Raw genomic sequence first — 16,824 nt, forward strand, 5'->3', positions numbered from 1 at the left:
ACGTTTTGAGAGGCGGAAGGCGAGGTGACGCAGAAATGAACAGTGAGGAAGGACTGTGATGAGCGACTCTCTGGCTCCTTCATGATGAGGGGAAGGAATATAATAGAGGGTCGTGTATGAAACATTGCGTCGCCCAAGAACACAAATTTGACCAGACTTTCGTAGGAGTTGTGGGCATTTCCAGGAGTAGTTATATGACCCTGGTGGTAGTTTGACCCTTCTTCTGTACCATGAACCTAAAGGAACTCTCATTACAACCCGACTGACCCATATGACCCTGGTGGTAGTTTGACCCTTCTTCTGTACCGTGAACCTAAAGGAACCCTCATTACAACCCGACTGACCCATATGACCCTGGTGGTAGTTTGACCCTTCTTCTGTACCATGAACCTAAAGGAACCCTCATTAGAACCCGACTGACCCTCTCTTTGACCTTTAGAAATAGCTGATGTGTGAAACGAAACTGTCTTAAAATACCAGCCTAAGTTTCGTCCCTAACGGCTATACCCTCTAGGACTGATAAGAAAGAGGCAAACTGCGTAAAAATCAATGCAGGTGTGATAGGGGGAACATAAGGTGAGCCACGAGGAAAAGGAAAACGCTAAAAGAAAAGAAAATAATGTCTCGTCCCAAACGGCTGTACCCTCCGAATCTACATCTTGCCAAAGGAACTGATAGGAAAGAGGCAAACTGCGTAAAAATCGGTGCAAAAATGAAAGATGGAAAACAAAAAGGAAAAAGTTAAAAGACAAGATAGAGAGGAGCTTTATAACCAAGAGTAAATGTGTATAAAGTATAGCTGAATCCACTTCTTGCCCGAGGTGTAAATGCTCTATTTCTTTACTATTAATTTCATATATTTTAAGGGGAACAACAAACACTATCTTCCTTCACTGTCCCAGGCGTATCAAGTGAGGGGAACCACGTAGCCAAGCGTAAATGCGTATAAGCCACAAATCCCTGCAGTTATGAGATGCGGATAGCGAGGTCAACCACAAATAAAAAGAAGAAGAGGGAAAATATGTTAGAATAATTACCTCGTTACCTGTTACATCCGTGTCCTGTGAGGGGAAGAGGGGGGAGCACCAGGGATAGGAGTTGATGCGTATATATTATAGAACCGATACATTTATGAGTTTAATGCGGGACGCGGGACAAACCACTCACTAAAAATATATAAAAAAAACACTGATCTCCTGTTACTGTCACTTTCTATGCAACTATCCAGAGAAAGGAGCAGCAGATAGCGAGGAAAATTTTTGTTTCCTCTGAGTGGTAGATGAGTGGAACAGGCTGGGCAGTCATGTGGTGAGTGCCAATACAATAGTCACATTCAAAAATAGATTAGATAAATTCATGGACAGTGATCAGGTGGGGTTAGATTCACAGGACGCGGGACAAACCGCTCACTTAAAATATTAAAAGAAAAACACTGATCTCACGTTACTGTTACTTTCTATGCAACTATCCAGAGAAAGAAGCAGCGGACAGCGAAGAAAATTTTTGTTTCCTTTTGTTTCTTTGCGTTTCAGCCGCCGCCTTCCTTGTAAAAAAAAAAAAAAATCCTCTTGTTTTTTGCCTATGACGAGTTGCCTATGACGAGTTGCCTATGACGAGTACCTATGACGATGTACGAGAGAGAACAGGAAAAGGAAGAAAGAGCCCAGGTAACCAATTAAGAACAGGTAAATGAAATAGAAAAAAAAAAGTAAATAAACGGAGAGATAAATTCCAGTCTACGTTCTTATGTTCTTACCTGTGTCCAATAGGTGAATCAGAGAAGAACATGTCGCTAATTATGAACAGGTAAAAGTGGGCAGGTGACGAGCACGCGGGAACCCGGCCATCAAGGTGTGCGCGGACAGGTATATCCAGGTGTACAGGCGTGTGTGTGTCCTTCATCATACCTGGCGTGTAAGTTTTTGTGGTGGGTGTGTATGTGTGTGTACGTGGATGTGTACCTGTGTGTGTGTGTGTGTGTGTGTGTGTGTGTGTGTGTGAAGGTAATTAATAGGTTGTCATTTGTGTTGCTTATGACCACTCCATCAACACCAGATTATGTATGATGATGATAATGATGATATAGAATTAGGATGATTAGGTAATATGCTCTCTCTCTCTCTCTCTCTCTCTCTCTCTCTCTCTCTCTCTCTCTCTCTTATTTTTTATGGCTCTTTTTCTTCCTTCTAGCTCCTCCTCGATTCAAGAGAGAGAGAGAGAGAGAGAGAGAGAGAGAGAGAGAGAGAGAGAGAGAGAGAGGGAGAGGGAGATTTCTTACGTCACAATAGACTTCTAGAATGCAACCTTTGAACAGACAGACAGACACGCGGGTGAAGCGGATGTGGCGTTCTATATCGTATGCGTAGTACTTGATCGCCTTCGTCTTTTTTGTACTTTAATTTTACACCGAAGAACGAATATTGTGTGTATTTATAGATGTAGAATTCGTCTCCTTTGTTTTCCTTCTCCTCCTCTTAATACTAATACTAATTTTAATCTTTTTCCTGTTCTTCATCAATATCATCATCATTGTCTTTAACATATTCAGTTTCTTGTTTCTTTTTCTTCATCATTTTCCTCCTCCTCCTCCTCCTCCTCCTCCTCCTCCTCCTCCTCCTCCTCCTCCTCCTCCTCCTTCTTCTTCTCCTAATACTAATTCTAACCGTCTTTTTCCTATTCTTCATTAATATCATCATTGTCTATATCATATTCAGTTTCTTGTTTCTTCTTCTTCATCATTCTCCTCCTCCTCCTCCTCCTCCTCCTCCTTCTCCTAATACTAATTCTAATCTCTTTTTTCCTATTCTTCATCAATATCATTATCATTGTCCTTATCATATTCAGTTTCTTGTTTCTTCTTCATCATCATTCTCCTCCTCCTCCTCCTTCTCCTAATACTAATTCTAATCTCTTTTTTCCTATTCTTCATCAATATCATTATCATTGTCTTTATCATATTCAGTTTCTTGTTTCTTCTTCATCATTCTCCTCCTCCTCTTCCTCTTCCTCTTCCTCCCACCACTACACAATACTAATACCACTCTTTGTCTTCCTATTCTTCTCCATTATCATCGTCATTACCATAATTAGCTTCTTGTTTTCCTTTCTTCAGCATTCTCCTCTTTCCCCTCCTCAGCATCCTCCTCTTCCTACCCATCATTCTCCTTCTCCCGCGCATATTAAAAAGCACATATACCAGTTCCCGTCTGCCGTGTGTTTGGGGATACCCTTACCCAGCCCTTACCCTCTTAAAACTATGACCTACACCACCAAACCCGTCTGGTACCCCCCAAAAAAACTCCTATATGATACCTTATAATCTTAACTATGTGGACCTCAATCACACACATCTGACAAGGCTTTCGTATGAGTTGAGGGCATTTTCAGGTGTAGTTATATGACCCCTTTTTTTTTACAGCAAAGGAGACAGCTCAAGGGCTTAAAAAAAAACGATAATGAAAATAAAGCCCGCTACTTACTGCCCCTATGAAGCTTAGAGAGAAGCGGCCGAAAGAGAAGTCAGTTTCGGGAGGAGAGGTGGTATTTTGATTAAGCTTCTATACCATGAAAGGGATAAAACACGCATGGGAACTCGATTAATCTCCTTTATGACCTTTGGGAATAGTTGATATGAGATGTGGAAGCGTCTGAAAATACCGACCCATATGTATTGCCAAAGATGTATTGTAAAGAATCCGTCGTTAATTCTTCTCCACGGAACACATTATTTTTCTTTTCCTTTCTCTTATATCGCTTAATTAAAAACCCAGGGAAGAATAACAAAGTACCTCTCATATTCACCCATTTTAACGGGGTATCATACAGTGAACTCCTAGGTCGGTATTATAAGACAGTTTGGTTTCTTACATCAGCTATTTCTGAAGGTCAAAGAGGGGGTCAGTCGGGTTCTAATGAGTGTTTCTTTAGGTTCAGGGTACAGAGGAAGGGTCACACTACCACCGGAGTCATAAAACTACTCCAGGAAATTCCCCAAGCTCCTACGAATGACAAAGTACCTCACATATTCACTCTTTTTAACGGGGTATCATACAGTGAGAGGGGGTCAGTCGGGTTCTAATGAGTGTTTCTTTAGGTTCAGGGTACAGAGGAAGGGTCACACTACCACCGGAGTCATAAAACTACTCCAGGAAATCCCCGAAGCTCCTACGAAAGCCTTGTCAAATAGGTGTTTTTGGGCCACGAAATGTCCCTATTTTTGAGGAATATTATAGTTCACCGCGTTGAATTTCAGTCCTCACAGCTGTTGCCCCCGTCCTTTTCTCTTATATCGCTTAATTAACAACCTAGGAAAGAATAGCAAAGTACCTCCCATATTCACCCTTTTTAACGGGGTATCATACAGAGAACTCCTACTTTTGCGGGTATTTTAGTGCGCCGCGTTGAGTTTCAGTCCTCACAGCTGTTGCCCCCGTCAGCTCAACTCTCGCCACATATCCCACCATGGTCTGTCTGTCTGCGCCTCTCTCCGACACGCCTGCACGTCTGTCTGTGTGGCTGGCCGAACCGGACTGACCGAGAGCTATATTTGGGCTGGCGAATAGCAAGGAGACACACATGCAACCGAACTTATTCTTCTCCTCCTTTACCTTCTTCATCATCATCAGCATTATCATCTTTCTCTATCATAGCATCGTTTTCCCTCTAGTGTTGCACCCTCAATAGACGACAGAATATATGGAGCTTGCGGATGAGGGTGAATCACATGTGTAGTATTTATGCAAGCGGCAAAGAAAGTGAAAGGAATGTGTCTAGGTGTGTGTGTTGCTGTGGGTACATGAGTTGTCAAGGGGTGGTGGAGGGGGGAGGGGAGAGAGAGAGAGAGAGAGAGAGAGAGAGAGAGAGAGAGAGAGAGAGAGAGAGAGAGAGAGAGAGAGAGAGAGAGAGAGAGAGAGAGAGAGAGAGAAGAGAAGAGAAGAGAAGAGAAGAGAAGAGAAGAGAAGAGAAGAGAAGAGAAGAGAAGAGAAGAGAAGAGAAGAGAAGAGAAGAGAAGAGAAGAGAAGAGAAGAGAAGAGAAAGAGAAGAGAAGAGAAGAGAAGAGAAGAGAAGAGAAGAGAAGAGAAGAGAAAGAGAAAGAGAAAGAGAAAGAGAAAGAGAAAGTTAAGCTGTTCAATAATTCAATAAAAGTAGACAAGCATATCAGGGTAGACAGATTGGTAGGTGGCGATGTGTGTGTGTGTGTGTGTGTGTGTGTGTGTGTGTGTGTGTGTGTGTGTGTGTGTGTGTGTGTGTGTGTGTGTGGCGCAGGTAAGGTACACCTGCGTAGCATGGCCCGCCTGTCAACCATTAAAACACCTGTGTGGCCCAGATACCTGATGACTCTGTGTGTGTGTGTGTGTGTGTGTGTGTGTGTGTGTGTGTGTGTGTGTGTGTGTGTGTGTGTGTGTGTGTGTGTGTGTGTGTGTTTGTGTTTTCCTGTTTGTTTGCCGGTATGTGTTTTTCCTACATTTGTGTGTGTGTGTGTAGGTGGGAGGGGGGAGGCTGGGTGTGTGTGTGTTAGTGGGTGGGTGTAAATATATGTATGTTTGTCTGTGTGTGTGTGTGTGTGTGTGTGTGTGTGTGTACGAGCGTGTGCGTGACAGACTGGCGGATGACTGACACGCGATGCTCAGCTGTTACCGGGAGCAGATTAAGAGGTGGAATGTAAGGTGACATTCCCTTATGGCTTTGATCAACGTGCTCAGTGGTCGCCGCGGTGATGTTACTAATGGAGTCATCTGGAAGAGGCGAAGGGTCATCAAGGTAACGCAAACTAGAGTAAATAAACAAATAAATAAGCGAGACATGTTCTCCTCCACTGCATCGTTGCCAAATCCTAAACGCACAGACAAACAAAGTAATGACCGGACGTGAAAGAAGGAGAAGGAGAAGGAGGAGGAGGAGGAGGGGAAGGAGAAGGGAACACGACATCCGCTCCTGCAGACACAATAGAATGATTACGAAACGAAGGATAGAAGAAGGAAGGGAAGGAAGGTTGAAGGAAGGAAAGCTTGATGAATTAAAGGGTAAGGGAGTGGAGGTTTCATGACGAGAGCGAAGGAAAGAAAACCAAAACGACGCCTTGAAGAAGTGGAGAAAGGAAGATAAAGGAAGGGATGGGAGGAGAGATGAAAGAAACGTTAGAAAGAAGAAAAAGAAGAGGGAAGGAAGGCTTATTGATGACAGAAGCGTATGAAAAATGACAGGGTTTTCGTAGGGGTATTGGGCATTTCTAGAGGTAGTTTTTGACCCGGGTGGTAGTTTGACCCCTCATCTGTATACCATGAACGTGAAAAACACCCATAAAAATTCGATTAATCCCCATGTTGGCCTTCGGAAGTAGATGACATGAATGGTGGAAGGGTCTCAGAATATCGACCCGGAGGTGTTTGGCCGCGCTCAGATTATTTTGACAGCCGCAGCGATCAAGCGAAGGTGTTGCCATTACTCCGCGTGAGAGTCAGGTTGCTTGTTATTCTGGCATCACTGCGAGGGGAAGGGAAAGTGTATTGGCTACGGTGCCATGTGACTGCGAGAGTGTGGATGTATTTGTATTGTGTTGTATTTGTTAATATTTGCTAAAGGTTGATATATACTAGTCAACAGAAAGTGGTGATAAGCTTTAAGTGATATGGATTTTAAGTTTGTGTTGGCTACTGTGCTTTGTGGTTTTGGCTAGATTTTTCAAGCGTTCTCGTCTCTCACAACAAACATCCTCCCTTCTCCTTTACTTGCAACAATAAACTATCAATCAATCATCAACATTTTCAAAGGCCACAACTGAGATTAGATGGGTTCTCAAGGGCGTTTTTTTTCACCGTCATGAAGAGAGCGGAGGAAAGAAAAAAACGTCCTCATGAAGAAATGGAGACAGGAAGATAAGGGATGGGATGGGAGGATAGTTGAAAGAGGCTTAAGGAAGACAGGAAGGAGGGGGTCTATATACAGGAGCCATGTCAAACTATCACCAGGATCACAAAACTACCCATGAAAATACCCACAGCGTATGAAAGCCTTATCAAACGTTCGAAAATACGGATCTTTGTACCAGCGAAAAAAAGTGATGATTGATTTTAAGTGATGCGGATGGGAGGAACCGGAGTATAGTTGAATGAAACTTAAGGAAGATAGAAAGAGAGGGGTCTATATACAGGAGCCATGTCAAACTATCATCAGGCTCACAAAACTACCCATGAAAATACCCACAACCTATGAAAACCTTATCAAACATTCGAGAATACGGATCTTTGTACCAGCAAAAAAAACAACGTAATAATTGATTTTAAGTGATGCGGATTTCTCGTGTGTGTTGGCTGCAGTGTCTTGTGTCAGTGTCAGAGAAAATATGATGATGGGTTTCAAGTGTTGTCCGTCTGCAAGGCTTGAGAGCTGCGGATGGCAACGATAAGCCTTCAAGTGCGTGTGTGTGTTGGCACTTGGCAGGGAAAATAATTATGATGATGAGGTGTCAAGTGCGTTCTGGCTACATTACTCAGTGGCTCCGATTATGATGAGGATGATGATGTTAAGGTTTCAGTACTACAAGTTTGGAGAGTTGTGATGTTCGATACGAGTAGGAACCAGAATATTAACTCCTCTACTCTACTCCTAAATCTTCTCCTTTATCACAGGCCTAAAATACATGCGTCCTTTTTTCTCCTCTTAGTATTGAAAGTAAGTTAGAAGAGTTATTTAATTCGAGTAGGAACCAGAATATTAACTCCTATACTCCTAAGTCTTCTCTCCTTTTCAACACAGGCGGCCTAAAATACATGATGTCCTTTTTTCTATTCTTAGTATTGATAGCAGGTTTGAAGAGTTATTTAATTTGAGTATATTACCTCCTCTACTTCTAAATCTCCTCTCTCTCTTTAACACAGGCGGCCTAAAATACATGATGTCCTTTTTTCTATTCTAATGTTGATAGCAGGTTTCAAGAGTTATTTAATTCGAGTATATTACCTCCTCTACTTCTAAATCTCCTCTCTCTCTTTAACACAGGCGGCCTAAAATATATGATGCGTTCCTTTTCTCTTGGTAATATTAATAGCAGTGTTTATTTCGTCATATTTCCACGTTTTATTTCATCACTGCCATTTTTATACGACGAAGGGAAACAAGAGAAGTATGATAACAAATAGTGAAAGAGTACAAGTTCTGCCATTTGATTTATTTGCTTATTTATTTATTTATTTGTTTGTTTGTTGTGTGCGGGGATTGACGTGGCGAAGGGAAACAAGAGCTCAACTTGGCTAGTCTTTGTGGCTATTTGTCTCCCAGGGTTGACACACACACACACACACACACACACACACACACACAGACACACACAAATAAATATAGGAAAACAAACACACACATACAAACACATATAGTAAAAGAATACACGCGCACTCTCTCTCTCTCTCTCTCTCTCTCTCTCTCTCTCACACACACAGGTTTAATGAATGCAGTGTTTTTTCTCGTTTTTTTTCCCCCTCTCGTACTGCATTCCTCCATAATTGACGTCTGTTTACCGCTACACACGCGAAGAGTTACAAAACCCTTAAATATCTTACATAAAACAGCGTGTATTCTTAGTCCTAATCTGGCTCCCATGACTCCACTAGCGATGATGATGATGATGATGATTGATAGTGGTAAAGAATGATGATGGTGGTTAGTGGTGGATAAGAAGAGCTATAGACGTGACCACCACCATCACCACCACCATCACCACAACCACCACCGCCACTTCCACGCAATATAGGTCACACACACACACACACACACACACACCAATACAGTCACTTGTCGCGTTCATGCCTCCCCTCCGCTCAGACGTGACTGGGCCGACAGATAGACAGTCAGACAGATAGACAGTCAGACACTTCCTCTTATTTATAGTTCTGCAGCGCGGTGACGTGTGCAGGAGTCAACCCGCTTAGAGAGAGAGAGAGAGAGAGAGAGTTCCATTATCAGCAATCTCACATCCGCCATAACTCGTCAGCTGGTTTCACGCATACTTCTCTCTCTCTCTCTCTCTCTCTCTCTCTCTCTTTTTCGGTTTAAAACTTACGTATGAAAATTCCAATTCACGAATTAATATGAAAACGGTCCACAAAACATATCCCAATAACAACAGTAAAAGCAGAGTCCATCCTCTCTTTCTCCCGCCCTTTAGATTTCACTCATTCCTTATTCTTTCGGTTTTAACACAGTGTCTGGTATATAGTTTTGCGGCACTCTCGTAGAAGACCTGTTTTTTGGGGTATCAAGTGTATGAGAGAGGAAATAACTATCGAATACTATACATATCACTCATCTCATATCATATCACATCTCAGAGACAGGCCAGTCCTCGTCGACAGACAGACTCGGTCGGCTAGATTTCGATCGCCGATAGAGTCGGTCTGTCGGCATCCTGCTAGTATGTCTTAGGAGGTTTTATGATTACCTGTGTCAGCATGTAAGTTTACAAATAGATAGACAGATAGATAGACAGAGTATAGTAGTGACCTATAAGTAACAACACACACAAAAACCTATAATATTTCTTAGGTAGGATTCTTTAGTTACCTGTGCGTGTGTGTATGTGTATAAACAAATGTATGAGTAAATAGATCAATAGAAAGTGTAGTACTGTTCTAAATAACATCATAAGCAAGATCCTTTGATATTTCTTAAGGGGGAGGGGTGTTGTTAATGACCTTTACCTGTGTGCATATGTGTCCAGGTGTGTGTACTTACCTGTTCCCTTCTTGCAGGTGGCATGTCGGGTTCCTTCGGGCCGTGGCAGGTGTGTCAGGGCGACGTGTACGTGACCTGCACATCCTACTCCTCCAGGTTCCAGAGCTCATGTACGTGTTGACCTGCAAACACACACACACACACACACACACACACACACACACACACACACACACACACACACACACACACACACACACACCTTGAGTGGCACACCTTCATTGACCTGCAAACACACACACACACACACACACACACACACACACACACACACACACACACACACCTTGAGTGGCACACCTTCATTGACCTGCAAACACACACACACACACACACACACACACACACACACACACACACACACACACACACACACACACACACACACACACACACACACACACACACACACACACACACAAACACGCACACTCATTTTCTTTTTATTGTTCACCTTTTATTTATTTATTCACTTATTGATCTTGTGAATCCATATATGGACATACGTGAATGTGTTCGTGTGACTGTGTGCGCGTGTGTAACTTTTTTTTTTTTTTTTTTTACTGGTAGAAGTACGTTTTTTTTTTTTTAATAGTAGAAGTACTTGTTTTTTTTTGTGTTTTTTTTTTACTAGTAGAAGTACGTGTGTAAGTGTGTATGTCATCCAGAATGTCCGTGTCTGTCTGAGTGTTTGCTTCAGGCTAAAGCTTTCATACTCAGACATTTCAGACAGAAGTAAAAAAAAAAATTAAGTGTGTCGTTTGAGGATATTTGGATAAGCGTGAGCCTTATGTTAATTTAAATGGAAGAATTAAATGACCAAAATCACTTTAAGAGCAGGGTAGTGGATGAGCTGAGGAAATTTAGCGGATAATATGTTGTTGATGTTAATACAATGGAATGTTTCAAATAGAAGCTAGATAGATAAGGTGGGCAGAGGGTAAACAGCTGATTCTTAGGGGGAGCTACCGTGTCTTGTCAAATGGAGGTTATATGGATTTATTAATTTTGTGCTTCTTTCACCTGTTCCTGCATCCTGCCTTCCTCTTCTGCCTCCTAGTTATCGTTATTTTCCTTTTGCTTCCTTTTCTCCCCCTTTTTCCTCTCGGTTAGTTTTCGTTTTTTCTCTCTTTTTCTTGCATTTTGTTCTTGGTTTTGATAATTATTCTCTTTTACAAATTCTTAGAAGCTATTGTGTGTTGACTGTCTCTTTTGCTTCCTATTCTCCCATTTTTTCCTCTTGGTTAGTTTTCGTTTTTTCTCTCTTTTTCTTGCATTTTGTTCTTGGTTTTGATGATTATTCTCTCTTACTGATTCTTAGGAGCTATTGTGTGTTGACTGTCTCTTTTGCTTCCTTTTCTCCCATTTTTCCTCTTGGTTAGTTTTCGTTTTTTCTCTCTTTTTTTCTTTCATTTTGTTCTTGGTGTTTCGCTCTTGATAATTATTCTCTCTTTTCTTACTGATTCTTAGAGTCGTGCTATAAGACAGTTCGCCGCCCAAGAACACCTATTTGACAAGGCTTTCGCAGGAGTTGTGGGCATTTCCAGTAGTAGTTTTGTAACCCTGGTGATAGTTTGACGTACTATAAGACATTTCGCCGCCCAAGAACACCTATTTGACAAGGCTTTCGCAGGAGTTGTGGGCATTTCCAGTAGTAGTTTTGTAACCCTGGTGATAGTTTGACCCTTCTTCTGTACCCTGAGCCTAAAAAAACACTCATTAGAACCTGATTGATATCCCCCTTTGACCTTCAGAAATAGCTGATATGAGAGGGGAAAGTGTCTTGTTATACCAGCCTTAGGAACTACTGTGTGTTGACTAATTGATGTTTTGTTGTCTTTTATATCCTTGTGCATCGATGTGTATGTTTGTCCTCCTCCCGAAATTGACCTTCCTTTCGGCTACCTCTTTTGATTCTTTTTGGGAGCAGCGAGTAGCGGGCTTTTCTTATTATTGTTTTCTTTTTTGTGTGCCCTTGAGCTGTACTAAAGTGTGCCCGTGTTTGCAGGGATGACCAAGGTTGCCGGCATTGGGTCCGCCGCCGCCGCCGCGCTGCTGGCCGTGGCGGCGTTCATGTGCCCGCTACTGGTGATGATGCACTTGTCTTCCGTCAAGGTGCTCATCAAATTCAGACACGCTACGCTGGCCAAGGTGGTGTGCATAGGAGCGTCAGGTGGGTACTCCCTTGCATACCTCGGCACCTGTTGCTGGACTTATAGGGAAGCGGCAGGTCTCTACTTTCTCTTTCACTGATGTCTTTTCCTTTCGTCCTTCCTGGTTAGTTATTTGTCCTTGCCTGCTCTTTCACTGCTGTCTACTCTTCGTCCTTCCTGGTTAGTTATTTGTCCTTGCCTGCTCTTTCACTGCTGTCTACTCTTCGTCCTTCCTGGTTAGTTATTTGTCCTTGCCTGCTCTTTCACTGCTGTCTACTCTTCGCCCTTCGTGGTTAGTTCTTTATCCTTGCTTTCTCTTTCACTGCTGTCTACTCTTCGTCCTTCCTGGTTAGTTATTTGTCCCTGCTTTCTCTTTCACTGCTGTCTACTCTTCGTCCTTCCTGGTTAGTTATTTGTCCCTGCTTTCTCTTTCACTGCTGTCTACTCTTCGTCCTTCCTGGTTAGTTCTTTATCCTTGCTTTCTCTTTCACTGCTGTCTACTCTTCGCCCTTCCTGGTTAGTTCTTTGTCCCTGCTTTCTCTTTCACTGCTGTCTACTCTTCGTCCTTCCTGGTTAGTTCTTTGTCCTTGCCTGCTCTTTCACTGCTGTCTACTCTTCGTCCTTCCTGGTTAGTTATTTGTCCTTGCCTGCTCTTTCACTGCTGTCTACTCTTCGCCCTTCCTGGTTAGTTCTTTATCCTTGCTTTCTCTTTCACTGCTGTCTACTCTTCGTCCTTCCTGGTTAGTTCTTCGTCCCTGCTTGCTCTTTCACTGCTGTCTACTCTTCGTCCTTCCTGGTTAGTTCTTTGTCCTTGCCTGCTCTTTCACTGCTGTCTACTCTTCGTCCTTCCTGGTTAGTTCTTCGTCCCTGCTTTCTCTTTCACTGCTGTCTTTCCTCTTCCTTCTTAGTCATTTCTTTGGGTCGTATTTTAAAACATTTTGTCGCCCAAGAACACAAATTTGACAAGGCTTTCGTAGGAATTGTGGGGATTTCCAGGAGTAGTTTTATGACCCTGGTGGTAGTTTGACCCTTCCTCTGTACCGTCAACCTAAAGAAACACTCATTAGAACCCGACTGACCCCTTTTTTGACCTTTGGAAACAGCCTTTTGTCCCTACTCTCTCTTTCACTTCTATCTTTGTTTTCCTTTTGGTTTCTAGTTCCTTGCTCGATTTCCTTCCTTCCTTCCTTCCTTCCTTCCTCTTGTTTTTAATTCCTTACCTCTGTTCCTGCATCCTTTCTTCCTCCTCTGCCTCTTAGTTATCGTGTTTTCCTTTACTTCCTTCTTTCCTCTTACTCCTCTTGATAAGTTTTCGTTTCTTCATTCTTTTTTCTTTCATTTTGTTCCTCTTCCTTCCTCTTGTTTTTAATTCCTTTCCTCTGTTTCCTCTTTGTTATCGCTATTTTCCCTCTATTCCTTCTTTCCTCTTACTCCTCTTAGCAAGTTTTCTTCTTTTCTTTCCTTTTTCTTTCATTTTCTTCTTGGTGTTCCGTTCTTGATGTTCTCTTCCTTTCCTTACGTTTTCTCTTTCGTTCCAGCCTCCGTTTTCTTCGTTCTCTTATCTCACCCTTAATGTAAAACCCTCTTATTATCTTCCTCATTTCTCTCCTTCTGTTCCCTTTCCCTTCTGGTTCTTCCACTTTTCCTTCCTCTTATATCGCTATTTTCCCCTCTGTGTATGTGTTCTCTCATTTCCTCTATTTCTTTTCTTTCTGTGTATTGTCATTTCTTATTCTCCTTCCTTCTCGTCAATGTCGTTCTTCCCCTATTCTCTTGTTTTCCTTAGTTTCGTATTCCTCCTTCTCTTCCTGTTTCTTCTGTTCTATATTCGCCAAGTGTTGTTGTTGTTTGTCAGTGAGGTCTTATATATAGTTTGCTTCTCAACTTTCCTCCTCCTCTTCCTCCTCCTTCATTTCTCATCTCCTCTTTATCCTGTTTTCCTGCCCTTCTTTCATCTTTGTTTTCATTTGCTCAGTGTTGTTTTATGTTATTTGTATTCCTGTCTACTCCATTTTCCTTCTCGTTCTTATATTCTGCTTCCTTCTCCTCCTAATTCTCCCTCTTTTATCCACTATCCTTCTGCTTTCTTTATTATAGAGCTCATTCTTCTTTTTCGTTTGTATATTACCTCTGTGGTCTATGTATGGTGTTGTTTTCGCCTTTGTCTTCCTATACATTGTTTTGTTTCACCCTCCTCCTCCTCCTTCTATTCTCATCTCTTTATCCTGTTTTCCTGCCCTTCTTTCATCTCTTAAATTCGCTCTGTGTTGTTTTAGATATTCTCATTCGTGTCTACTCCATTTTCCTTCTCGTTTTTCATATTCCGCTTCCTCCTCGATCCTCCTAATTCTCCCTCTTTTATCCACTATCCTTCTACTTTCTCTATTATATCACTCATTCTCCTTTTTCGTATGTGTATTACCTCTGTGGTCTATGTATGGTGTTGTTTTCGCCTTTGTCTTCCTATTCATTGTTTTGTTTCCTCCTCGTCCTCCTCCTCCCCTCCTCGTCCTTGCATCGTCCCCTGCATCCATTAATCATTCATCACTGTCAGCTGCCACGGCCAATCGCAGCGTCCGTACATAGCCTTGAAAAACACTACTCACACTGAAAGAAAAAACAAGGCAGTGGCAATGAACAAAGAATCTTAAGCTTGTCACATTAGCGTCTGATGTCCCTCGTGTCTGAATAGCCCTTCATTTTGTGTGTGTGTGTGTGAAATGAATGAGACACCAAGCGGGTAACAGTATCTCAACAATAGTCAAATAATAAGTGAAAAACGTTATATTAGTCAAATCAGCAGCCATTGTAGTTTCTTTTTACGAACTTGATGAGAAACCAAACTAATGAATATTATATAAGAACTGAAGGTGACATTGCAACACGAAATAATCTTAAAACTGAGAACAGCACACGAGAAAGAAAATAAAGCATATCCATCATACCCTCACGTTACAAAATTTATGAGAAACCGAATTTGTAACTGTGATATAAGAGCCGAAGGTAACATATTGAAACACGAACTTATCCGGAAACAAAAGAGCAACGCCACCAGAGAGAGAGAGAGAGAGAGAGAGAGAGAGAGAGAGAGAGAGAACATCCATCATACCCTCAGGCAGGACAGAGTGAGATTATACAACTATTAATACATGTGTAGGTAGCACCATGAAATTAAAAAGATACAATGGCAGGAAGGAAAGCACAACAAGGGAGAGAGAGAGAGAGAGAGAGAGAGAGAGAGAGAGAGAGAGAGAGAGAGAGAGAGAGAGCATCCATCATACCCTCACTTTACCAAATTTACGAGAAGCCGAATTTGTAACTGTGATATAAGAGCCGAAGGTAACATATTGAAACACGAACTTATCAGAAAACAAATTAACAACAGCGCAGAAGAAAAAAAAGAGCAAAACAAAAAAAACGAAAACCGCCAATCATGCTCCAGATACTAAAGGAGGGGGGGGGGGATAAATTATAAGGGAACACCATCAATTAGTCTGTTAGTCGCCCATAGTGATCGAGACGCAGCGATAACCTTCATGATACCAAACTGGCCCACTCATGCTTTCTTATACATATTTTTTTTCCTTTTCTGATTCATATGAGAAAATCTTATCATGCGGTAAATTAAGGGAGATTGGTGTGTGTGTGTGTGTGTGTGTGTGTGTGTGTGTGTGTGTGTCCGTCCTTGGTCTTGTTATTGTGGCAAGGGCGCGCGTGTGTGTGTGTGTGTGTGTGTGTGTGTGTGTGTGTGTCAGGAGCAGAGACAAACAGGGATATTGTTTTTATTTGATATTGTTTCGAACTTTTTTTTATTTTGGTTTTCCTTTTGACTTCATTTTTTTGTTTTTTTTTCTATTTATGTGCCGGAAGTTACAGCGATAAAGAAAAAAGAAAGAAAGAAAAGCGTTAGTCATTATTTTATTGTCTTAGTGTTTTATTTCTCTCTTCCTGTGTAGTACAATTCTCTCTCTCTCTCTCTCTCTCTCTCTCTCTCTCTCTCTCTCTCTCTCTCTCTCTCTCTCTCTCTCTCTCTCTAATCAGTTTTCCTCCTCTTCCCTGCTTCTCTCCCTTCTTCCGTTCGGTTCATATGGAAAAGAAAAGGGAGAGAGAAAAAGGGAGGAGAAGGAAAGTGTGTGAGGGAGAGAGAAGAAACAACGGAAGGAGAGAAGATAATGAGGAAAGGAAAGGATTAGGGTGGAGAGAGAGAGAGAGAGAGAGAGAGAGAGAGAGAGAGAGAGAGAGAGAGAGAGAGAGAGAGAGAGAGAGAGAGAGAACTATTCCTCCACTCCCCTCCCACGGATAAGCTTTCCTCGGAGGCCTTCAAGTTACTATATTAAGTTAATGAGTCTAAAAATACGACGGAATGGTAAAAATAGACGAAAAGAGTGTGATAAAAAAATCTTATTGATCCTTATTTATATTCAAACGAATATTCGCTCCGTATCTGTATATAACTTTTCCTCTCTCTTCTCCTCCCCAAGAGCTCTGTGCGGGTCGGGGAATCTGTTGTTCTCTCCTTTATCACGTGTATAAAGAGTAGGAGTTCGACCCCCAGCAATATCTAACCTGCCCTTTTTCTGCTTCGTCAGTTCTCTGCGGGCTGGTGAGTCTGCTGTTCTTCGTCATCGAGGTGTTCATCTCCAAGACCGGCATCAGTTTCGGCGTCGCTATCAATCTCAGCTGGGCCTTCTACTTGCAGGTGAGATGAGGGGGCATGATTTCCTCTAGCTAGTATACAGTCCCGTGTGCCTCCTCCCTAGACTAAATCAAGGTCTTTATTTTTTTTGCACTTGTCCCAACCATTGCATCTTTTTAGTTTCCTGGTGCTACTTCCACATGTATCCTTAGTTGTATAATCACAGTCTGTACTGCCTGGCCATTCTTCCTTGCTGTTCCTTGGCCTCTTTACATGGAGGCGTCACAATACTCCCCTCACACTCACCTC

At 42.2% G+C, this 16,824-nt stretch overlaps 1 protein-coding gene across 7 annotated transcripts in view; it reads left to right on the forward strand.

Annotated features, from left to right (window-relative positions):
- Window positions 1-16,824, forward strand: part of LOC126983309 (uncharacterized) — a 60,617-nt gene that overhangs the window by 39,817 nt on the left and 3,976 nt on the right. For all 7 annotated transcript variants that reach the window (XM_050835985.1, XM_050835989.1, XM_050835986.1 and 4 more), the window contains exons 3-5: window positions 9,744-9,836; window positions 11,735-11,899; window positions 16,469-16,578. In XM_050835985.1, the coding sequence (XP_050691942.1) occupies window positions 9,744-9,836; window positions 11,735-11,899; window positions 16,469-16,578 (368 nt within the window). The remainder of the gene's footprint in view (window positions 1-9,743; window positions 9,837-11,734; window positions 11,900-16,468; window positions 16,579-16,824) is intronic.

The sequence above is a fragment of the Eriocheir sinensis genome, chromosome 53 (genome assembly GCF_024679095.1).
Source record: "Eriocheir sinensis breed Jianghai 21 chromosome 53, ASM2467909v1, whole genome shotgun sequence".
In the NCBI taxonomy this organism is placed as follows: Eukaryota; Metazoa; Arthropoda; class Malacostraca; order Decapoda; family Varunidae; genus Eriocheir; species Eriocheir sinensis.